The sequence below is a fragment of the Scyliorhinus canicula genome, chromosome 14 (genome assembly GCF_902713615.1).
Source record: "Scyliorhinus canicula chromosome 14, sScyCan1.1, whole genome shotgun sequence".
NCBI classification, from domain to species: domain Eukaryota; kingdom Metazoa; phylum Chordata; class Chondrichthyes; order Carcharhiniformes; family Scyliorhinidae; genus Scyliorhinus; species Scyliorhinus canicula.
In genome coordinates this window covers 46,566,456-46,591,323 of record NC_052159.1, presented here as the reverse complement: position 1 = coordinate 46,591,323, position 24,868 = coordinate 46,566,456, and the positions used below count along the sequence as shown (strand labels likewise).

The 24,868-nt window shown below is 49.8% G+C and overlaps 1 protein-coding gene and 1 long non-coding RNA gene across 3 annotated transcripts in view; one reads left to right on the top strand and one right to left on the bottom strand.

Moving 5' to 3' along the window:
- The window catches only part of flt1 (fms related receptor tyrosine kinase 1), a 269,771-nt gene that overhangs the window by 56,082 nt on the left and 188,821 nt on the right, over nucleotides 1-24,868 (bottom strand). For both annotated transcript variants that reach the window (XM_038817857.1, XM_038817858.1), the window contains exons 17-21: nucleotides 23,713-23,848; nucleotides 16,785-16,889; nucleotides 15,590-15,703; nucleotides 10,004-10,092; nucleotides 8,349-8,499 (exon numbers count right to left, since the gene is read on the bottom strand). In XM_038817857.1, coding sequence (XP_038673785.1) covers nucleotides 8,349-8,499; nucleotides 10,004-10,092; nucleotides 15,590-15,703; nucleotides 16,785-16,889; nucleotides 23,713-23,848 — 595 coding nt within the window. The remainder of the gene's footprint in view (nucleotides 1-8,348; nucleotides 8,500-10,003; nucleotides 10,093-15,589; nucleotides 15,704-16,784; nucleotides 16,890-23,712; nucleotides 23,849-24,868) is intronic.
- Nucleotides 24,364-24,868, top strand: part of LOC119977178 — a 50,027-nt gene continuing 49,522 nt past the window's right edge. Inside the window, exon 1 of the long non-coding RNA XR_005463133.1 lies at nucleotides 24,364-24,669. This is a non-coding gene — a long non-coding RNA (uncharacterized LOC119977178). The remainder of the gene's footprint in view (nucleotides 24,670-24,868) is intronic.

Below are 24,868 nucleotides of genomic sequence, written 5' to 3'. Positions count from 1 at the left end.
GTTCAATGAGAGAAAGAGGGGTGCTGCCCCCGACGATGTCACAGGCCACGATTTCGCTGATTCTGAAGCGGGCCAAGAGCCCGGAGCTGTGTGGGTCCTACAGGCCGATATTCCTGTTGAATGTGGACGTCAATTTGCTGGTCAAAATTTTGTCCTCCAGGATTGAGGATTGTGTTCTGGACGTTATTGGGGAGGACCAGACGGGGTTTGTTAAGGGCAGGCAGTTGGTGGCCAATGTTAGAAGGCTGTTAAATGTGACCATGATGCCCCCGGAAAGTAGGGAGATGGAGGTAGCGATCGCAATGGATGCAGAAAATGCTTTTGATCGGGTAGAAAGGGATTAGCTGTGGGAGGTACTGGGATGGTTCAGATTTGGGCGGGACTTTATTGACTGGGTCAGGTTGCTGTATCAGGCTCCTGTGGCAAACGTACGGACGAATAGGACAACATCAGACTATTTTCACTGTACCGGGGGACGAGACAGGGATGCCCTCTCTCCCCACTGTTGTTCGCGCTGGCTATAGAGCCATTGGCAATTGCTCTGAGAGCCTCAAGGGGCTGGAAGGGGCTGGACCGGGGCGGGTGGAGCGCAGAGTCTCGCTCTATGCAGACGACCTGCTTCTGTATGTATCGGACTCAATAGAGGGGATGGAAGAAATCATGAGGATTCTCGGGGAATTTGGCCGGTTTTCGGGATAAAAGCTAAATATGGGGAAAACTGAGATGTTTGCGGTCCTGGCGAGGGGACAGGAGAGGCGATTGGGGGAGTTGCTGTTTAGATTAGTAGGGGGAAGCTTTAGGTACCTCGGCATTCAAGTGGCGTGGGAATGGGACCGGCTGCATAAATTGAATCTGGCCCGTCTAGTAGATCAAATGAAGGATGATTTTCGGAGATGTGATGTGCTCCCGTTGTCATTAGCTGGGAGGGTGCAGACGGTGAAGATGACGGTCCTCCCGAGATTCCTGTTCTTGTTTCAATGTCTCCCCATCTTTATTCCGCGGTCCTTTTTTAAACGGGTCAGCAAAGTGATCACTGGCTTCGTTTGGGTGGGTAAGACCCTACGAGTAAGGAAGGTGATGCTTGAGCGGAGTTGGGGAGAGGGCGGGCTGGCGCTGCCAAATTTTAGTAACTATTACTGGGCGGCGAATATAGCCATGATCAGGAAGTGGGTGGTGGGGGAGGAGTCGGCATGGGAGCGAATGGAGGCGGCTTCATGCAAGGGCACCAATTTGGGGGCATTGGTAACTGCGCCTCTGCCGTTCCCACCGGCACGGTACTCCACCAGCCCCATGCTGGTGGCTGCCCTGAGAGTCTGGGGGCAATGGAGGAGACATGTGGGAGCATCGGTCTGGTCCCCAATCTGTAATAATCACCGGTTTGCCCTGGAAGTATGGATTGGGGCTTCCGGATATGGCGGAGAGCAGGGATTGAGAGGATGGGGGATATGTTTATAGTGGGGAGCTTTCTGAGTATGAGGGCGCTGGAGGAGAAGTTTGCGTTGGCGAGGGGAAACAAATTCAGGTATCTGCAGGTGTGGGACGTCCTACGTAAACAGGTGCCAAACTTCCCACTCCTACCGTTAAGGGGGATTCAGGACAGGGTAGTTTCCAGAGAGTGGGTAGGAGAAGGGAGCGTCTCTGACATTTAGGTCAGAGGAGACGCAGACTGAGGAGCTGAAGCGCAAGTGGGAGGAGGAGCTGGGAGGAGAGATAGAAGATGGTCTACGGGTGGACGCGTTGAGTAGAGTCAACGCGACTGCAACATGTGCCAGGCTCAGCCTGATACAATTGAAGGTCGTTCATCAGGCTCACATGACAGTGGCCCAGATGAGCAGATTCTTTGGGGTGGAAGACAGGTGCGCAAAATGTGCGGGAGGACCGGCGAACCATGTCCACATGTTCTGGACATGTCCGAAGCTTAGGGGATTTTGGCAGGGGTTTGCGGACGTCATGTCCACGGTGTTAAAAACAAGGGTGGCACTGAGTCCAGAGGTGTCGATTTTCGGGGTGTCGGAAGACCCGGGAATCCAGGAGGAGAAAGAGGCAGACGTTCTGGCCTTTGCTTCCCTGGTAGCCCGGAGTTGGATACTATTAGCTTGGAGGGACTCAAAGCCCCCGAAGTCAGAGACCTGGCTATCGAACATGGCTAGCTTTCTCTGTTTGGAGAAAATCAAGTTCGCTTTGAGAGGGTCACTGTTAGGGTTCACCCGGAGGTGGCAACCGTTCGTCAATTTCTTTGCGGATAATGAATCGTCAGCGGAAAGGGGGGGGGGGGGGGGTGGGGGGGGGGGGGGTTAGTTTAGCTTAGAGTAGGCGATTAATAAAGGTGGGACCTGTAAGGAAGGGAGACGGCCTTTGCACTATGTTTATAGTTTCAGGGAAATGCTTACTCAGACAGCAACTGGCCAGTCAGAAGCCAGAAGTTCTCCAGCACTTCAAGCATGAGGGCCTGGATCATTTAGGTATGTTTGGAGGTATTGCCGAGTACAAGTTGATAGGCCCTGTGAAGGGTAGAGTCTGGGCTTTGAGAGGCCATGCTGGAAGATAACATTAGCGGAGGGAGGGTGGGGATGGTCTAAAGCTTTGGGAGACCCTATGATGAGTCCAGGGACCTATTAAGGAAGGAATTTCTCCATGTTTATTAGTACCCCCTGCAGGGGGACTGCCTGGTCACTTGGCATGTGCCTCATCCGCGCACCCCCCTCCCCTCAACCACCATCTTCAAACCCACGGGCAATGGAGCATTAAAAACCCTCCCAATATGTCCAAGAGAAAATAGGTGATTAAGATCTGAAGTAGTTAAAGTCAATGTTAAGGCTGGGAAGTGTCAAGCAGCAAGATAAGTTGCTGTTCCTTGCACTGATTTTAATTGAAATGGTGTAGGAGGAGGAGGTTGGAGTGGTCAGAGTGCGATCAAAGTGACCAGAAGCATAGGGTCATGCTTGCAAGCCCTCTTTCATATACCAGACTAAGCAGTGCACATTTAACCAACTGGGCCCACGATACTCGCTGCCTTAGATTTGTACATGAAGGTACTGATGGTACTTAAGGTACTGATGCGACCATCAATTCACCCAAAACAGAGAGTAGATGTAAACTATGGCTTTAATTGACTAGAACAGTGCCTGCCTGCGACTGCTCTGCTACTGAGAGCCATCTACAGGGCAGCTGCTCTTTATACCTCCCCTCAAGGGGGCGGAGCCAGGGGCGGAGCCCACTAGGACACCAACATGATACATTCTGTGTAATATCGTACAATGGTCCATAGGTGGAGCCCTCATGGGCAACAGCGTGATACAGTGTAATACAGTGGTGAATGGTTAGTACACACGTTCACCACATTTACCCCCTGTTTAAAAAAATAAAGTTCGGCGGGGTTGAAGCGTTCACAGGTTCAGTCTGTCCGGCGCCCTGATCGTGCGCTGCGATTGCCTGAGCTCTGGTATCGCAGCTGGCCCGGGTGTCGAACTCATCAGTGCGGGCATGGGTGGTGAAGCCGCCGGTGCGGGCACAGCCGTGGACTCCGGGAACGTGTCTTCTGGAGCTTTGTTCCTGTGGATCGGTGAAGGGGGGAGGGAGTATAGGAGGGGGTTTAGAGGCCATGTAGGGGCGGGGGCGCTGTTCAACGTAGGTGGGGGGGAGTAGGTTGGGGTGGTGGTAGGGGAACCTGCAGGTGCCAGGTCCTGGAGGGAAACCGTATCATGTCGGCCGTCGGGGTGTTCTACGTATGCGTACCGGGGGTTGGTGTGAAGGAGCTGGACCCTCTCAACCAGGGGGTCGGATTTATGGCTCCTTACGTGTTTGTGGAGTAGGACAGGCCCCGGTGTCTTCAGCCAGGACAGAAGCGAGACCCCGGAGGTGGATTTCCTGAGGAAAACAAACAGGCGGTCATGAGGGGTCTCGTTTGTGGCCGTGCAAAGGAGCGACCTAATGGAGTGGAGCGCGTCGGGGAGGACCTCCTGCTAGTGGGAGACTGGGAGATTACTAGACCATAGGGCCAGGAGGATGGCCTTCCAGACCGTCACGTTCTCCCTCTCCACCTGCCCGTTTCCCTGGGGGTTGTAACTGGTAGTCCTGCTCGAGGCGATGCCCTTACCGAGCAGGTACTAACGCAGTTCGTCGCTCATGTGGACGTATGTGGGGAAGCCGAACAGGGTGAAGACACTATGCAGGGCTTTAATGATGGTGGCGGCGGTCATGTCGGGGCAGGGAAGGGCAGCACGGTGGCGCTGTGGTTAGCATTGCCGCCTACAGCGCTGAGGACCCGGGTTCGAATCCCGGCCCTGGGTCACTGTCCGTGTGGAGTTTGCACATTCTCCCTGTGACTGCGTGGGTTTCACCCCCACAACCCAAAGATGTGCACGTTAGGTAGATTGGCCATGCTAAATTGCCCCTTAGTTGGATAAAATAATTGGGTACTTTAAATTTTTTTTTTAAAATGTCGGGGCAGGGATTGCAAAGGGGAAGTGGGCGAACCCGTCAAAGACATTGAGGAAATACGTGTTGCGGTTGGTAGAGGGGAGGGGCCCTTTGAAGTCAATACTGAGGCGCTCAAAGGGCCGTGATGCCTTTACCAGGTGGGCCTTGTCTGGTCGATAGAAGTGCGGCTTACACTCTGCGCAGATTTGGCAGTCCCTGGTCATGGCTCTGACCTCCTCGGTGGAGTAGGGCAGGTTGTGGGCGTTGATGTAGTGGACGAGCCGGGTGTGCCCCGGGTGGCAGAGGTCATCGTGGATAGCCCGGAGTTGGTCGTATTGCACGCTGGCGCACGTGCCGTGGGACAGGGCATCTGGGGCCTCGTTGAGCTTCCCAGGACGATATACTATATCGTAATTATAGGTGGAGAGTTCGATCCCCCACCTCAAGATCTTATTATTCTTGATATTTCCCTGCTGCATATTATCAAACATGAAGGCTACCGATTGTTGGTCAGTGACGAGGGTAAACCTCCTACCAATGAGGTAGTGCCTCCAGTGCCGCACAGCTTCCACGATGGCTTGGACATCTTTTTTGACCGAGGAGTGTCGATTTTCAGAGGCGTTGAGGGTACGTGAAAAAAATGCTACTGGCCTGCCCGCCTGGTTAAGGGTGGCAGCGAGGGCGACTTCTGACGCGTCGCTCTCCACCTGGAAGGGGACGGACTCGTCCACCGCGCACATCGCAGCTTTGGCAATACCTGCCTTCATGCGGCTGACGGCCTGGGGGGCCTTGGAAGATGATGGCCTTGATTAGTGGGCGGGCTTTGTCCGCACAGTTGGGGACCAACTGAGCATAATAGGAAAGGAGCCCGAGGCACTTTTCAGGGCCTTGGTGCAGTGGGGAAGGGGCAGTTGCAGGAGGCGGCGTATACAGTCGGGGTCGGGTCCTAGAACACCGTTTTCCACGACGTAGCCGAGGATGGCTAGTCTGGTTGTGCGGAAAACGCATTTCTCCTTGTTATAAGTGAGGTTAAGGGCTTGTGCGGTTTGGAGAAATCTCTGGAGGTTGGCGTTGTGGTCCTGCTGATCATGGCCACAGATGGTGACGTTGTCCAAGTACAGAAATGTGACCCGCAGCCCATACTGGTCCACCATTCGGTCCATCGTTCTTTGGAAGACCGAGACCCCGTTTGTGACGCCGAAGGGGATCTGGAAGAAGTGGAAGAGGCGGCTGTCTGCCTCAAAGGCCGTGTAGTGGCGATCCTCTGGGCAGATTGGGAGCTGGTGATATGCAGTCTTCAGATCCACCATGGAGAACACCCGGTAGTGCGCGATCTGGTTAACTATGTCTGCGATTCGGGGAAGGGGGTACGCATCGAGTTGCGTGTACCGGTTTATAGTCTGGCTGTAGTCTACACCCATCCGGGTCTTTTCCCCGGTCCTGACGACCACCACCTGAACTCTCCAGGGGCTATTGCTGGCCTCGATGATCCCCTGCTTCTGGTGGCAACTGGCTTACAGTCGGCGGTGAGATTTGCGAAGAGCGGGGGTGGGGGGCTCCACCTTCAGGGTCGTGAGGCTACATACAGTGAGTGGGGGTAGGGGCCCGCCGAACTTCAGAGTTAGGCTCCTGAGGTTGCACTGAAAGTCCAGTCCCACCAGGAGGGGAGTGCAGAGGTCGGGGAGCGCACATAGTTTAAAATTGGCGTACTCGGCGCCCTGTATTGCAGGGGTTGCGGTAGTGCACCCTCGGATCTGCACCGAGTGCGACCCAGAAGCGATGGAGATCGTTTGATGTGCAGGGAAGATTGGGAGCGAGCAGCGCCTTACCAAGTCTGGATGAATGAAGCTCTCCGTGTCCCCGGAGTCGAACAGGCAAGGCGTTTCGTGTCCATTGACCCGGGCGGTAATCATGGAGCTCCGGAGGTGTTTGAGTCGCGACTGGTCAAGGGTGACGACTCTGAGTTGCGGGTAGCCGGCGTGGTCGGAGGTGCTGGGGTGGTCCCATGATGGCTGCCCCCATTGGTCGCACGTGTTGGGCGTCGCTGCAGATGGTGGCCAAGATGGCGGCCCCCGTGAGTCACACATGTTGTGTGGGCTTGAAGAAGGCTGCCCCCACGGACAACACGAGGCCGATGATGCGTCCGAGGGGAGGCGGGGAGCCGGCAGGCGCGAAGTCACATTGTGGGGTCTGCAGGCCTGTGAGTCTGAGAGTCAGGCCTGTGATTTTGAGGATTTTGACCTGGCCAGGCAAACTTTAGCGAAATGTCCCTTTTTACCGCAGTTGCTGCAATTCGCATTCTAAGCCGGGCAGCGCTGCCTGGGGTGCTGGTGCTGGCCGCAGAAATAGCAGGGTAGCCCCCCGTGTTGGGCGGGTAGCCGCGCGGCACAGGCCTGGGGTACACGAGGAGGTCACGTGATCAGACGGGAACGTGTTGAGGCTTTGGAACGCTACTTCGAGGGAGGAGGCTAGCTTTACCGTCTCTTCCAGGTCGAGGGCACCTGTCTCGAGTAGGCGCTGTCCCACGTAGTTGGACCTCACTCCTGCCACGTAGGCGTCGCGGACAGCGAGGTCAATATGTTGAGTGGCCGTAACGGCCTGGTAGTTGCAACTTCGCGCGAGGACTTTGAGGTCGCGTAGGTACTCCTCCAGCAATTCCCCAGGGCGTTGGCTACGAGTATTGAGGGCCTTACGTATAGGCGCCTCAATATCGCGAGGGCAACAGCGTAAGTGGAGGCTTTCTCGAGTTGTACAGAGATTCGATGGCTCCCCCGGGCATGGAGGAGGCTCAGCTTCTGATCGTCGGAGACGGAAGGCGAGGAGGAGGCGGCGAGATAGGCCTCAAAACAGTGGAGCCAGTGCGAAAAAATCCGTTTGGCCTCCACGGCTTGTGGGTCGATTTCCAGTCGGTCAGGTTTGAGGGCCAATTCCATTGTGGTGTTGATGCGACCATCAATTCACGCAAAAGAGAATAGATGTAAACTGTGGCTTTAATCGACTAGAACAGTGCCTGTTTGTGACTGCTCTGCTCGGGAGAGCCGCCTACAGGTCAACTGCTCTTTATACCTCCCCTCAAGGGGGCGGAGCCCACAAATGCACCAACATGATCCATTCTGTGTAATATCGTACAACGGTCCACAGATGGAGTCCTCATGAGCAACAGCGTGACACAGTGTAATGCAGTGGTGAATGGTTCGTACAATACGTTCACCACAGGTACTAATTACGATGCCTGGCACTAATTTATCAGCACAGCAATCCAAATCAAAAGTTTAATTGAGATAGAGTTGAATATGTTTTCTGTGACACCATTTGTCATTGGAGTTTGAGCATCCATTGTCTCTCTGCTGATTTTTCCCCCCAAATAGTACAGTTAATGCTGGAACATAAATTTTCTCAATAGCTGCAGAGATTTGAAATGGATATGTGATTTGAGAAGGATAAATTACTCTGTATATTTTGGTGGACCAATGGGGAAATGTAAAGCCCATCGATCAGATCTGAATTTTCCCCAGCATATTGCCGTCATTGACAAACTGTTGCCTTGGTAGCGGAGTAAAATTCCAGATCATCTGGCGAAGCTCCAGCCAGAATAAGCAGCACTAAAGCTACAATTGATGTTCGCTTACTCCCTGTAACATCCTTTCACCTCGCATGGTAATTAGTGGCAAAATAATAAGGTGAGGTTTCCTCCCTGCTGTTCTGAAAAGCTAGAGACAATCTGATAAGAACTATAATTGTCATTCAGAGCACACCATGTATTTTTATTCCTTTCCAAACTTGAAAGGTGTGCCTCCTCCTATTAAGAATATCCCACGGATGTTTATTACATAGATAATCAGCAAGGACATCAAAGATACATGGTGCGGTGTAAAAATAACTTTGAAGGCTGTAAATCAGGAAGAAATCAGGAAGGAATCAGGTCTTACCCTCCTCTTCCTCTTCAACATCACTTAGAGTTTTATCTTCATCAAACCCAGAGCTAGTGGAGCTCTCGGAGCTGGTGACACTTGCCAGTCTTCTCTTTTTACCCTCCATGGAAGCCTTTTCTTGAACTGGGTCTGACTGGAGTGTAGTTTCCTACACACAGATAGAACACAGGAAGAAATCTTAGCAAACTTACAAAAACAAAACATGCTTTGAAAATACACAGCAGCCCTTTGCTAAACTGAACGTCTTACATTTTACTGTGTTTTGCCTGTCTCCATCCCCTCAGCCATGAGAGCTCACAGTGGAGCCAAGGCAAACAATTAAATGGAGGACTAACTCCCGCAGTGATATCAGTGCGAAGCTAACTGAAAAGAAGAAAAACTCAGTTTCTAGAAAGTGAATACTAGATACAAGTAAGTGCGTCATTTTACCAGAGAAACAATTCTATTATGATAATATTAATGGGTTTTCAGCACCACTAAAGAATTTATAGTTGAATAAACACCTCAAAAGAGGAACCAAAGTGACCAGTCCCCTATATAGAGATGAGACATGAGAACCAGTTTTTCACAATCCTTATGCCTCCTCCTTCGGGTGCAGGGATTTTTCCTGTGACAATAGAATGCCTGAAAGCTGCCGAAACACATTTCTAGTCCTGTGCCTCAAAGTGGTAGAACACAAGTTCTTGCGCATGGTTCTCCATGTCGTCAATTCCTACTCAAGCCAATGATATGTGTTGAATAGAAGATAAATCAGAGTTAATCAACTTTGAATATTTAATAGTGTACTTCAGTCACTCCTTCACCAGAGTTCTATGTAGCTCAGGCAGGCACGTGCCTAACCCAGAAGTCTGTGAAATCATGCGCGTGGTCGTCAGGGACGTGCCCCAACGTCGGCATGCACTTGAACAATATTTTGGTGGGTAGATGAGTGCGAGCTTTGGAAGCGAGCCTGTTGACAAGCTAGCAGGCACCTTACCCCATGAAGGGGCCAATGAAATGCAATTTTACATGGCTCATCTGCTATTAAGGCGACAGGCGGCCTGTTGGCCAGACAGCCTTTATGTTTTGGCCTCAACCTCAATCCAAATATCAGAGCTGAAATAAAATTTATAAAGTTGCCTGGGGACTGAGGTTTGTGTTTGAATGTGCTGCCTAGACATCCTTACATAGATTTTCCCTCGCTCTTTATCTTTCACATGTCAGCAGCCGCCTGAGACAGCTCCACAGCAGCTGTCCCCCTGAAGAGGACATTGGAAGCGTCAGCCCACACCCTCACTTTTCCTAACACCCGCCCCCTTCCTGGTCTCCATGGCAAGACTCAGCCTTTCACAGAGTATGTTTTATCCTGGATGGCCATTGACTGGCTCGGCAGCGAGAAATTGCGCTCCGGAGACGACCGTGAGCAGGGACACGTTTCATGCCCGCTCCTGGGCCCGCTGAGAGTGCGCGCCCAATGGGCAAACGGTTCTGGCCCTTGTTATCATATTTTTAATATTAAAATTGTGGCAACCAAGACACAGACACGTTATGAAGATTCTCTCTGCCGTGAATGAAGATGCTGCCCTTGGATATTCATTTCGATTTATCAAGTTAATTTGGCTGGAATCTCAATAATTCAATATTAAAAATAAAGATCTTTATGGTGCAATCACCTTATGCAGCACAAAGGTGTTCCTCTTGCTCTTCAAATAGTTAGAGAGGTTGCCATATTTACAGTATTCAACAATCACCATCAAAGGACCTGCGTATACAAAATAAAAGCCCAATATAAATCGTAGAAACATAGAACATAGAAAATAGGAATAGGAGTAGGCCATTTGGCCTTTTGAGCCTGCCCCGCCATTCATTATGATCATGGCTGATCATGCAACTCAGTGACCTGGTCCTGCTTTCCACCACTATACTTTGATCCGTTTAGCTCCAAGAGTTATATCTAACCTACTTGAATCATACAGGGGTGGATTCTCCATTGCCTGACACCAGTATCGGGATTCCTGATTGGGCGGAAAATGGAGTGTCGTCCAAAAAACAGGATCGGTGCCAGGCACCAAATCCGTTGCGATGCTCCGATCCCCCGCTGGTGGCAGCAGCGAGCAATACGCCCCGCGCCGGCGGCACCATGCAGACTGCGTTGTCACGGATGACCTATGCACCTGGTCATCTGCACACATCACCCTCAACCTGGAACAGACCCAACAGGATGCCTGAGCTGCTGGGTTTGCTCCCATCACTGGCTTCCCCCTGGTCCGGGGGTGATCGATGGCACACATGTCGCCCCCCCCCCCCCCCCCCCCCCCCGAGCACCGGTTCAACATGGGGTGCCCTTCATCAGTAGGAAGGACTTCCACCGCATGAATATGCAGTTGGTGTGCTGATGTACCATCAATTGACGACAGACGAAGAGTCGGGAGACAAACTGTGGCTTTAATCAGCTTAAAGACACCTGCTGACAGCCAGTCCCAGATTGAGGGCAGGGCTGGAGGTTGACCACCTTTATACATGAGCCCGAGGGGAGGAGCCAAAGGCGGAGCCAGCAGGGACAAGCCCAGGCATGTAACAATACAACAGTACAATACAATACAATACAATACAGTGGTTTACCACATGTGCCTGATATCCAGGTGTGTGCACGACACATACATCCTGGCAAACACGTAGGTTCCCGGCGCCTTCGAGGTGCTCCCTTGGGTTAGGGCTACGCTAGTGAGCGACAAAGCTTACCCGCTAAGGTCATGGCTAATGTCACCTCTGAGGAGGCCCCAGACGAAGATGGGGAACTGTTCTAATGATGCTCACTCAGCCACCACCAGCGTCTCTGAGCAGTGCATCGGCATTCTGAAAATGGGTTTCTGATTCCTGGACCGCTCTGGTGGGGCGCTCCCATATACCCCTAGAGGGTCTCGTGCATTGTGGTGGCCTGCTGCATCCTGCGCAACATTGTGCAGCAGACGGGCAACATACTGGAGGAGCAGGAAGGATGCCATGCCTCATCTGACAAGAAGGGTGATGATGGTGTCCAGGAGGATCCTGGCGAGGCTCCCAAGCTGGCATGGCAGGCCAGCCAATGTGTGATCCAGGGCTGCCGCACACAGGACAACCTGATCACTTCCCAATTTACCAACCAGGAGGCCTGGCCATCGGAATCGTCTCCACCTTGCCCCAGCTCTCCGTCCCCCCCTTCGAGGGTTCTACCAGCATCACCATAGGGTGTTGGGCCTGGGTTGGCAGTATCAGTGGATCGGGCCTGCAGGACGGAGCATGATGCCGACTCACTGTGAGATGAGCTCTGGTGCTCCTCATTTTCTGACATAGTCTGACTCCTATCTTTAAGCTAACAGATCACTGTCCGCCCACATTATCCATTCATGTGTGCTAGCAATTCCTTCTCACGGGCCCAGATATGATGAGGTTGGGGGGGGATGGTTTGTGATGAATGGTTAGGGCTCACTCACTGGGGATGCTGTCATGCAAGGTGGGCTAACATAGCTGCCCCCATGCCCTGCCACTTCTCGGTGAGGGAGTGAGCATGTGGGTCGTTCTTGTGTCGTGGGTGGCCTGAATCCCCCCGCTCTAAGCCTGGCCCACCCAGCCACCACACAGCACCCAGACCCAACCCTTCCTTTACATCGTCAGACAGGGGTTAGAAGCAGATGGGATTGGTAGTGCAAAGGGGTTTAATTGTGACTATTTACGTCATGTGTGTCCTTCACCCTATCTACTCTCTACTACACTCATGCCAGCTTAAGTATAATCTGTCTTTCTTATCTTTTGTGGCCTACCTCTTCTAGGTGTTTACCCAGAAAGCACATCAGGAGTGGAGGCAGCCTGTGGCTTGTCTCACCCTTGGCCCTGTGGTGCCCTTGTCGTTTGACGTCTGAAGGGTCTGGGCTTGGATGAGCCTGGCTGACTTTCAGTGTCACATGTGACACATGCCTCCCTATTCTGCCCACTGACAGCAGATGCCTCAGTGTTCGGTGGGGGGGATTTGGAAGGACTGGGCTGAGGTGTTCCAGCACCTCCCTTGCGGGAGGCTCCGGGATGGGCCCATCACTTTTTCCGCCCTTAGGGTGCTTGCAGACCCCCAGGGCAGTGGGGAGGCCGGTGTGAACTCTGGAGATACCACCATCACCTGGTGCTTCCAATCTGGGGGCCTGCCTTCGTCTGAACCCTGGTTTCGATGCCCTCGGCAATGGCGCACTGAGACTCGATCATGTCCTTCAGTGAGTGAATAATGTTCCTTATTGCCTCAGTTATATCCCTCTGTGCCTGTGACTTGCCCCTCTGTGACAGGCTGAGGTCAGTCAGTGCCTGGCCAATGCTTTTGATGCCCTCAGCCATGACCCTTCATGAAGGGTGGTTTGTAAGAAAGGTGGGTTATTGTCTTCTAGAGGGTTGGACAAAGTGAGGAGTGAGGGACGGGAGTGATGCCAGGGGCACGGAGGTGGTTACTCACCTGAGCTGCTCGAAGGAGGTCTTCATCTTCTGACGGAATTGCTGGTCCTCTTGATGAGGCTGCCAGCACTCACAGCCTCTACCACCTCAGCCCAGGCCTTGTTCAGTATAGCGGGCTTGGGTCTTCACCCCACAGATAACTCTGACACTAAACTGAGAGATCGTGCTTGTCTCGTGCAGTTCCAGGAGGCCAATATGCCAAGTGAATTGAGGTATCATGGACGGCATGGTAGGACAGTGGTTAACACTGTTGCTTCACAGCGTCAGGGACCCAGGTTCGATTCCCAGCATAGGTCACTGTCTGTGCAGAGTCTGCATATTCTCCCCGTGTCTGTGTCGGTTTCCTCGGAGTTCTCCGGTTTCCTCCCACAATTCCCGAAAGACGTGCTGTCAGATAATTTGGACATTCAGAATTCTCCCTCCGTGTGCCCGAACAGGCGCCAGAATGTGGCGACTAGGGGATTTTCACAGTAACTTCATAGCAGTGTTAATGTAAGCCTACTTGTGACAGTAAAGATTATTTTTTTTTAAAATTATTATACCATCCTGCAGATTGACTAAAACGGGTCCAACATTAGAGCGGCACAGTGGGTAGCACTGCTGCCTCATAGCACCGAGGACCCAGGTTTGATCGCAGTCCTGGGTCACTGTCCGTGTGAATTTTCACATTCTCCCCGTGTCTGCATGGGTCTCACCCCCATAACCGCTGAGCATGGTAGGTGGATTGGCCATGCTAAATTGCCCTTTTTTAAAAAAGGATCCAACACCATCAGCGCGGGTCCAGCCATAAAAAGGGAACAATTTTATAAATTACTGCAGAGATGGGGGCAGAAGCCACAGCCTCAAGCAAATAGCTGCCTGATGACTGGAAAATTGGGTCATAGCTACAGGCTCCATGAAAAGTTCCGACTACAAAGTCTGGAGTGCTAGTGCTAGACGACACTGGTGAGTGTAATCCTAGCATGATCTCCAGGTCTTGACCTGAGGAAACGTAGGGTCTGGATATGCATCGGAAATTTGGGACATTATTTTAAACATGCATTTCTCACTACTGATACCCAATATATTTACACAGTGCATCATATTCCTTTGGCTTCATGGGTAGAGATACTCGTTCCCAAATATTGAGGATTTGTTTGCTTAAGTTACAAATAAAATAGTAAGCAATAATACTGACATCCTTGCCATGGTTCCTCATGGTATTTTCTTCATCTGACTGGCTTGATGTGAGCATCCGAAAGGACATGTGTTCATCTAAAGAATTATGTCACCGCCCAGCTCTCTGATCTGGTTTTCATTCTTCATTTCAGCCTTTGCATGGTGATGAGCCATTCAACAGGGCATATAAGTAAGAGTGGACTTGGAACCTAAACTGAATCTGAAACCATTACCAATGTCCTTCAGATAACAGCAATATTTTCTCTACAAACAGCATATAAAGCAGGTGAAGTTCGCCTTGGGCAGTAGTGTACAACTGGAGGGTAGTCAGTGAATCGGCAGCCTGTTTTACACGCCACATAATTTTCTTCTTCACTGAAATGAATGCAAAATGGCCCATGTGACCACCAAATAAATGTAACCTTTTGAGAAATATTCACAAGTAAACCAGTGTGTGGAGCCAGGAGGAGCAGAAGTGCTCCCAGAACATTCTATATCCCCCCACCATTGCCAACTCCACTCCCCCTCCTTTCACGCTGGCAGTAAGGCAGGCAATCCAACATCCATGACCTGTAATGTGCCATTTCCTAAAACCTATCCTAATAATTGCATTCCAGCAAAACTAGAACTAGGTAATTGAGGAAAGCTGGGGTCAGCTGCCGCTGCCTCAAGCATCAGGGGCTGGATTCTGCGATTTTGAGACTAAGTGCTGATGCTGGCGTGGGAACAGTGGCGTTTTGTGCCCAGAAAAATGGCGCAAAACCTCCACTGATCCTCCATCCGGTGGGGGGTGGTAACAGGCACACAGCGTAAAGCCCTTAGCTGTGGATATGGCGGGAGAATTGCCGGGTCCGTGGTCGCGCATGCACATGGCAGTGATCGCGCGCGGACCCAGCTGGCCAAATAGTGCCCCCCTTTGGCCAGGCTCGCCACCCTCCACCAGTGCCCCCCCGCCAAAGCCCCCCCCCTGTCCGGTGATCGGCTCCCCCCCCCCCCCCCCCCCCCCCCGACTGTGGTGGCGCTGGACTCAGTCCACAGCCGCCATGCCGGGTTCCCGAAGAAAAAGAGTTTGAGTGACCCACGGCGTAGGGAACTCGGTCCATCGGGGGCGGAGCGTCAGCGGAGGGCCTCAGGTGACGTCCTGAGGCCGTCCATACGGCGTGCGGCGTACTCTGTTTTGGAGGGGGCGGAGCATTGAAAACGTGGCGCAGCCCCCAATTTCGCCGCAAATGGGGATTCTCCGGCCTATCGTCGAACAGAATTTCAGCGTCGGAAACCGGAAAATCCTGCCCCTGCTATTCAAATTATTCCTGTTACTAATAAAAGGCATATTGTTAGGAATTATAACAAAATTGCACCTTTTAAAAAAGCTGAAGATTTTTACACATAGCGTGAGATTTCTTCTGTTTGTTATTATTAGCACGGGTCTAAATGTGCTTTTTCATGATTTTGCTATAAACAGCAATCAGAGGGGATCTTCCAGACTGATTTACTTTGTTATGGGATTTTCCTTCTAACAAAGTAATTTGTCATTTTACAGTCAAACTTTAATGAAGATTTACTCTGTGCTATTATTAAATTCTAATATACCACCGATACAGTCATAATATCGTCATAATATTACGAACCTCCATGTCTGGTGCATGCTCCCAACAAATTCACCACATTCAGGTGATGTCCAATATGAATCAAGATTTTTAGTTCTGACATTAAAGCTTTGTATTCACTGGCTGTGGCCCCCTCTATGAAGAAAATAATATTAAACAACTTAAAGAACAACAATTGTAATTTTTAGTTTGGGCATTTTCAAAACCCCAGCAATAAAACTAAACAAATGAAGGTTTTAATTTTCCTATACAGACATATATGCAAATATCAAACATGTACATAAAGAACTGGAATAATTCTGTAACCATCATCAATACTAATGACAAAATTAACACGTGTTATTTTATAGTCTCACCATTCTTTATTTTAGTTTCCTCTAAACAGCCAGGCCTCATGTTTGCACAGGAGTTCTGATCGCCTTTTACTGTAACTGTGATGGATTAGTGGAATCCCCAGGAACACATTGAGACCAGGGGCTGGATTCTCCGCCGCCGGGATGCTCCATTTTGCCAGCAGCCCGGGGGTTTCCTGGTGGTGTGGGGCTGCCCCACAATGGGAAACCCCATTGACCAGCCGGCGTAATGGAGCATCCCGCCGGCGGGATGAACCTGAAATGTGGCGGGGTGGAGAATCCAGCCCCACGTCTTTGTTGCTTCTGGGAGATTCCTAGTTGTTTTGTAAAGGTGTAACTCCCATCCACCCACTGCAAGACAAATGATGGTCAGGAAAAGAAGCCAGGGAGGGGCCTTGCTAAACTGGGAATTTCTGTTCTTCAGATTGACTTCTGGACTCCCATTTACTTTTCCGTGGAAGGTGAACCATCCTCCACAGGGTCACCCACCCTGAAGTCAGAAGCAGGGGCCTTGTTAACCACGATGTCCCACAAAACATGGATAGGTGGATAGCGAAGCCATCTTACAGACGTAAGGAGGCACTGTACATGTATCCATATGACACATGCAAATAAGATGTCAAACCATTGGTTGCTCCCCAGCAGGGTCGGTGCTGGAGGCCATCGTTTTGTGTGCAATTCTGGCTTAACTGTCGGGATTGCAAACTGAAGAATTTCAGGACAAAGTATTTTGCAGCAGAATTTGAAACACTTTCAAATATTTAACCTACAAGGAGATTTGTTCTTTACAAGACACAATTGTTAAATAATTCAATATGTTTCAAGTATATTTTTATTAATAATAAATATCAGAATCAGATTACCTTTTAACATTTTAATAGCAACTGTTTTACATGTGGATGATTTATTGATGCCAAAAGCAGAAGCTTCCACGACTTTCCCAAAAGCCCCACGGCCGAGAGCTTTCCCTGTTGATCAAGGCAAGGAAAGATAAATAGGCAACTTCAAATTGAATTATTCCCATTCACTTTAAAGCTCACAATGCAAAATTAAGTTTCAGTGCATTAGTGTATTAGGTCAGATAAGCTGTATTTCAGCCACTTTATAGTTATCTTTGCACTGCTTTCCTCTTCAAATATAGATACTGTACCACAACAAATATCTTAAAATGTCAGCTATGTAGCAATACTTTCATCGGACTTTCCTACCACCTTCTTGGAAAAAGTGGATATGTTAATTCTGATGACGATACTTGTCCTAAAAGTAGTCAATTGCCTGGCAGTTAACACACAAGCGGTAAAGGGAAACTATTCACAAATAGTGGGAGATACAAGATCCTGGTGAAAATATTTAACTCCCCACTTTGTCACTGTACTCCCACCATAACTCTAGCGTGGTGGAAAGACTGGAAAATCAGGAGAGGCACAGATGCAGGAGTTCCTTCCCCAACCCCACGGAAGATAAAGACAAGCGGGGTCAGAGCCAGCAGTGTGAACCATACGCACTGTGAATTTCCATGGCAGTGAAATTGTACAATACCTGACTTGCTACTTCATTAACCTTTAGGAAAAGGGATTCAATGGCACAGGTATGCGGAGTACACTACTTAAAGATAGCCTTGGATAGCCTCGAGAAAATGCATTTCACAGCTAATTTAGCAAACCATTAGCAAACATGCCAGTGCAAGATGAAGCAACAGCCAATGCTCATGCTATGGTTCCAGTAAGCACATCCTGTTTTGTTCTGTAACGTATAACTCACAGGAATTCCTAAAATGTAAGGAACAACCATGACTCTCATCCAAACAAACAGCTTTGGAATATGGTTCTGTTATCAGCTTAACCTGTAACTTAAGCTTCCTGTCATAAATAACATGAAGGAACCAACTCTTTTGTGGCAAGGAAAACAGTTTAGTTGACTTCAATTAAAGACATATTGAACCATGCAGAGCAGGATAACCCCACATTCAATTTCTACTGATTTAGCTGATTCTAGCTGGGTACAGCACTCAAAGCATAATTGGCTGTAGGGCTCCTGGATTAGTGAGGGGAAAGTCAGCTGTGATTCCCATTCCTAATGATTATGAAAATGAAAATTGCTTATTGTCACGAGTAGGCTTCAATGAAGTTACGTGAAAAGCCCCTAGTCGCCACATTCCGGCGCCTGTTCGGGGAGGCTGGTCCGGGAATTGAACCGTGCTGCTGGCCTGCCTTGGCCTGCTTTAAAAGCCAGCGATTTAGCCCAGTGTGCTAAACCAGCCCCCAGGAAATAGCGACTGAAAATGTATTCTGGCACCACCTGACCAGAAAGTAAACGCACCATGGGATCTACAGACGACTGAGGGCCTGTCTGGTTCTCAGAAAGTCAGTGCCTGAGAAAACTCCTGCACTGTCACTAAGATTTGGAAAGACATCAGGCAAGGATATGCAATAAAAGTAGCCCATTGGGATTTAGGCTCAGAATGTCTTGAAGAAAACTGACTGTTTTTGGGCAGTTTAGAGGCAGGCCCAAAAGACCACCAAAAATGGTCATCACAATTTCTTTCCCATGTCTGATTGTGACACTGATCTGCCCGCTGGAAGCATACTAGGAGGCATGGCTGAGATTTTCCTGAGTTTCCAGCTATTCAGCAACCCTGCAAATTACAACCACAGTAGAGATGATGAACATTCAGAATGTGAGGAAGAGATTAGGAGCATAGCAGGGACAGGTTAGAAACATTGGGTGCGATGCCATACCTCTGACGATGATTAGTGAATAGCACCTCAAGTGACTTTGAAGTTTGAACAGTGTGCCTGAACTTTAGGAGAGTAGGCACCATAACTGCCAACAATCAAACACTAAAGCGCTGGTCTCCTGAATGTGCCAGGCAGAGGTCTGGTGCCAATGGGCTCACCGGAGGTGAGTGTGCAGAGCAAGCTTTGCCAGCACAACTGGCTCGCTGGACGACACTCCAGAGAGAAGGCGGGAGTTTCGTGGTGGGGGGTATACTTATGGGATTTGAGGGTCCTAGGATGGAAGCCTTCACAGATTGTCAGTCTCTCCCCTCCTCCAATTCCTTCCAGCTTTAAAAATGTTTGCTGGTGTGGATCCACAGAGGCTGCCCTCGCGTTGCTGGTGGCAGCCAAGGCAGCCTGATGCTGGAGAAGGCAGCAGCAGCAGGCTGCAGGCGGCACCCCATGTGCAGAGGTATGCCGCATACCCTGAAGACCCGGCCACCCATCAGGCTGAGGAGGAACCCAGAGGGGGAGGTCAGCGATGGCCCAAGGTGTACGGGCATCATTGATCTTTCGATGAGATGACGAACAGCATGTGCTGCAGGAGGCTCTGTCTCGACAAAGAGAGAGAGCGGCACCTGTGTCACATCCTCGGGGACATGGTACCTCATGAAGGAGGAGGACACCCCCTCCCAGTGGCCGTGAAGGTCACCGTAGCCCTGAACGTTTTGCAACCGATTCATTCCAGGGTTCATTTCTCAAGCTACAGCCCACAGGTGCATCCGGGAGGTCACAGATGCCCTGTTTGCCCAGGATTCCAACTACATCACCTTCAATCTCGATCAAGCCTACCAAAATGCCAGGGCTGCAGGATTCTCCATCATCGCCGGGATGCCCCAGGTCCAGGGGGAAACAGATGGCACACATATCACCTTGCATGCACTGGGGCATCAGGGAGTGCCCTTCATTAACAGGAAGGGTTCCACATCCTGAATGTTCAGAGTGCGTACGACTACCACCTCCGTATCATTCCTCCCACAGTCCAAAGATGTGCAGGTTAGGTGGATTGGCCATGATAAATTGCACTTAGTGTCCAAAATTGCCCTTAGTGTTGGGTGGGGTTACTGGGTTATGGGGATAGGGTGGAGGTGTTGACCTTGGGTAGGGTGCTCTTTCCAAGAGCTGGTTCATACTCAATGGGCCGAATGGCCTCCTTCTGCACTGTAACTTCTATGATTAATCTAGGACAAAAGTTCGGCACAACATCGTGGGCCAAAGGCCCTGTTTTGTGCTGTACTTTACTACGTTCTATGAACATAGCTGCAAGCTACCCAGGGAGCATGCATGACAGCCACAACCTGGATCCCCGACGTCTTCAAGGACCACCCCAGGGTGACAGGTTGGTGTTTGGGGAACAAAGGGTACTGTTATGACACCCTGGGCTAGTGCATGGTCGATTCCAATCCCACAGCAAGCGGAGTCCCAACACAAGTGAATTAACCAATACCTAATGTAAAATTTGCAGAATTTTGGTTCCTTAACTACTCAATAAGTGATAGCCACCAGGTTAGTAAGTTGAACACAGTAACTGTTTATTTATAACAAGAATAAAGTTGAAATATGCAATAATTGCACATAATAACGGCCTGCTAATCTACTACCCCCCCCCCCCCCCCCCCCACTTTTACCATCCCACCCTCTACCCACCAGACACACAAGATAGACACACACAGGAGGGGGGTAAAATAATCGGAATTAAAATGAAATGAAAGATGAGTGCCCTTGCTTATGATGTCAAGCAGGCTGTCCTCCCAGGATGCTTAGTGATCGAAGCCCCCCCCCCCCCCCCCCCCCAACCAGTGTATAGTTAGAGATGATCTTCTGGCAGGAGCCATCAGCTGGTACTCCCAGACAATAGGTTTTCTTCTGGAGAGGTACTTTAACTTTTACCAACCTGCACCTTCACTCAAAGGAACAGCCTCTGGCCTGTTTAATTCTTACATGTTTCGAACTCCACCACGATGACCAATTAACTTACTGAGATAAGAACAGAGATCCCATCCCCGCAAGAGATTTGCAAAGGGCTTTTTGAACTCTGCCTTCAGTTGGTGGCTGGAGTTCAGTCTGGCTGTGCAGAGAGAAAGATCTTTACTTTGGATCTTCAGAAAGAATCCATTAGATGGGAAAGAGATTGTGGACGGGATCCTCCGTCTTGCTGCACCCATTTTCCGGTGCGGCGCACTGCTGCTGGCAGCAGGATTCTCTGTCCTGGCAGCCGGCCAATGGGTTTCCCATTGTGGGCACCCCCACACCATCGGGAAATCCGCAGGCAAGTGCACTGCAGGCGAAACACAGGATCCCGCCGATGGAGAATTCAGCTCCAGGGTTGTGACTCTCCAGCTTCTGACCAAACGAAAGTAAAAGAAAACTCAATCACACAAAGGAAGGAACTTTCCAGAAAAAACTCCAACCAAATGGCAAGGGTCATTGATAAGGCCCGGCAAGTCTAATAATAATAATCTTTATTATTGTCACAAGTAGGCTCACATTAACACTGCAATGAAGTTACTGTGAAAATCCCCTAGTCACCTCACTACGGCGCCTGTTCGGGTATACAGAGGGAGAATTCAGAATGTCCAATTCAACTAACGTCTTTCAGGGCTTGTGTGGGAGGAAGCCGGAGCACCCAAAGGAAACCAATGCAGACTCTACACAGACAGTAACTCAAGCCGGGAACCAAACCTGGATCCCTGGCCCTGTGAAGCAACAATGCTATCCACTGTGGAACCGTGCCGCCCTGGCAGGGTTTAATCCAACAAATGTGAGGTATACCACTGTGCTACTGTGCCGCCATAAACAATCCATTGGCCAAAAGCCAAGTCCATCACGACGTGTCAGCACTGATCCGAAACATAAACTGCTCTTTGCAACCTGCCTTCGAATTAAAGGTGAAGTCCATGTTAAAGGCATAGGCACACTAATTGTCCATGTACAAAAATCGAGACAGCAAAATAACAGATATTTAAAGGAACAAAACCACGGACAAACAAGGATTGACAGGAGGATCCTGACAGTACCCACGGAAGTCCTGGCTGATGACCCCAGTACGGAGGCCTGAGACCAAGGCGGAGACTCGATATAATGAGGCCCATGTTGCCACCCGTGTTTTCATTGAGCGGTGCACGGACTGCTCAAAATGTGTTTCAGATGCGTGGACTGTTCTGGTGGTGACCTGCAGACTCCAGAGGGTCTCCCACTTTGTGGCGGTCTGCTATGCCCTCCACATCCTGGCGTGCAACGGAGTGACATCTGGAAGAGGAGGGACACGCAGCCTCAACTGAAGAGTAGGAAGCAGACCGGGAGGGGCTGGAGGATGAGCCCAGGAAGGAGCCGCAGGAGGTGCCAGAGGATGGAATACAGGCAACGACAAGGATTTGGCAAGCCCAGAGGACCAGGGAGGTCCTCATCCACACCAGATTCACATTGGACAAAGCTATGTCCATCAGCTCAACATCTCCATTTCCCTCCTTCCTCCAATCCCCTCCCCCACCATTTCCCTCCACCCCAATACCCCCCCATTTCCCTCCTTTCCCTCCAATCCCCCATCTCTCCCCAATCGCCCTACCCCCTCAAATTCCTCCCCATCCATTTAACACCACTCCCTCCCTGGCCACTCTGTTCCACCCTCCAAGGGTTTGTGTAACATCACTCCAGGGTGATGGGCCTGTGTCAGCAGGTCACCATAAATGGCAGGAAAGTGATGGTAACATGTGGGTAGGAAAGCTCTGGCGCTCTTCAGTTTGTGCCAAAGTATGACTCCTGTCTTTCTGCTGACTGTGTGCTTACACCTGTCCTCTGATCGGGGTCTGTATTGGGGCCATTTGATCTGACACTACTGTGTCCGGGGGCCAGCCGGGGGGGTTCAGAGGGCAACAAGGGGTGGACTGCAAGCAGGCCCGCTGTGGTGATTAATGTGACAGAGGCTTCACATGTATCAAGTGTAACATGTCTTAATAGTGAACCATTGACATTTCCTTTCCCTCTAACTAGAGATTGTGAATCTATCTCACCCCTCTCCGTTCCCCATCAGTGCCCACTCAGTGCTCCTTAATCTTCTTTGTCTTTCATGGTGTACTGCTAGGTCTAGATGTGTCTCCACGATGCACATCAGAGTTGGAGGTAGCCTGCAGTTTTCCGCGCCTTGTGGCCTTTGATGCCATTGGCGGATGTCTTCTGGAGGGCCTGGAGCTGGCAAGCACTTGGCTGACTTAGCAGTGTCACTGGCATCACCATGCTACCCTGTTCTGCCCGCTGCCCTTGAGATGCACCAGTGTCATGAGGGGGGATTTGGGAGAACTTGGAGACCACCGTCATCTCGTTGATTGAAGTCCCTGGTTGGTCTCCCGTGCTTCCTCACTGACAATGCCTGTAAGGCCCTAGTCTCCATGGGATGGAGGGACAGGTGGAGTGAGTTCCAGAAGCCTCTGAGTCATCTGGCTTTGGCAGCCTGGTGGCTCCCCATTGTCGAGCCCTCAGCGATGCTCCTCTGTGATTGGGCCACGCTCTGGAGCGCCTGAGCAATGTCCATCTTCTGACGCCGTTGCTCAACATTTAAATTTGAAAGAGATGCGAAAAACACAGGAGGGCCCATGAAGTAATGCAGCATCATGGACATTTTCTGGTGGGGAAATTGAACTGGAGAGAATTCGGTTGCAATTCGAGCAAGCAACGCAATTAAAAAGAATAGAAAGGAAAGGGCCATGTGCCCTCCATTTAATCCCTGAGCTACCACTAAATTGAGGTTGGCTCAGGGATAATGGGTGTCAATTGACTCATTAATGAGCCTAACTGACCTCCTGTCAGGTGTCAGTCCTTTTGCCCTCCAATTTAATCAGGGGGGTATTTCCCGCCACCAGGAACCTCTCCCATAATCGAGTGGGCCTGGCCACCATAGTTCCTACCACGATGAACTGAGCTATTTTCTAAAAATGAGAGGTTGAATTTATTATTGAGACAAAAAAAAGTACATATCACCCGGCACTCCAAAACTAGCATTCAAACTTTGTGCTCATACCTAGTTTCAGTCTGTCTCGAGGAAATTCCCATTTATTATCATCATAGGGAAGGTGTTCACATTGCTCATCGAGTGGTACTTCGTCAGGGTCCATTATGATTGACAGGTAGTCGGTTTTTATTTCTGCTGATCTAGGCTACAAAACCAAAACATGAGAAAACACGTTCGTGCAGGGTGGACCTTTACAATTGTCCTGCAGAATTTTACAGTCTTCATGCCAATACTCATCATCTTAATGGTTAGTAGTTGGAAAGGAAAACATTGTATCATTAAGCATTTCGGCTGAAGTAACCTTCAGGGTTCACCAGTCTACAACAAAACCACCAGTGTGATCCATTCAAAACTAAATGGCATCTTTCACTGGACTAATTAGCAGTAAGTTATGTACCCTGTCAAACTGCCTTGATTAAACAGCAGGCAGGGATAAAATAATCGTGCACTGTTAGGGTTTATTTAACAAGAACAATTATATATTTAGAAATTTATATGGAAGCAAAATTGAAAGGGTTTTCAGCAAGAAAAGCAGCCAGAACTCTACAAGATATTTGCTTTAAAAATTATATCAGTCAAATCTACAGACAATTCTCAATGCACAACAGCAAATATTTAACGCGTAGTTATTTTTAGATTATGTTTCAAAAACTAATTTAATATGAATGAATTTAAGAAACTGTTCTCAATGGATACTGAACAGACCCTGAAGATGTCTTCCTGTTAAACAACTGAAGATTTTTCACATGTTTAGTGCAGAGAATATCTACTCAACAGCGATCTATTCATAATTTTCATCAAACCAAGGTTGAGGACACCCAGGACCACTTTCCTCACCGTATATAACTCTGCAGTCATCTTTGGTGGTTTTGTCCGGTGGGGCAGGACATACCAGAAATGTTGAGGGACATTTTCTGTGATTCCGTGAGTATGAGTATGTCATACTCCTCTAACCAATTTGATAAGGTAAAGTGTTTTTTTTCACTCCTATTTGGTATAAGTTTATTATTGAGTATTATAGTAGTTGAATTAAGCTTTTATTTAGCAGAGAAGTACTAGAAATTATTTAACATAAATTTGTAAACGTTAATTAAATAAGGAGAGATGGCTGGACAGGTGATGTGTTGTAGCTGTATGATGTGGGAGCTGGCTGCTCCCATTGTGA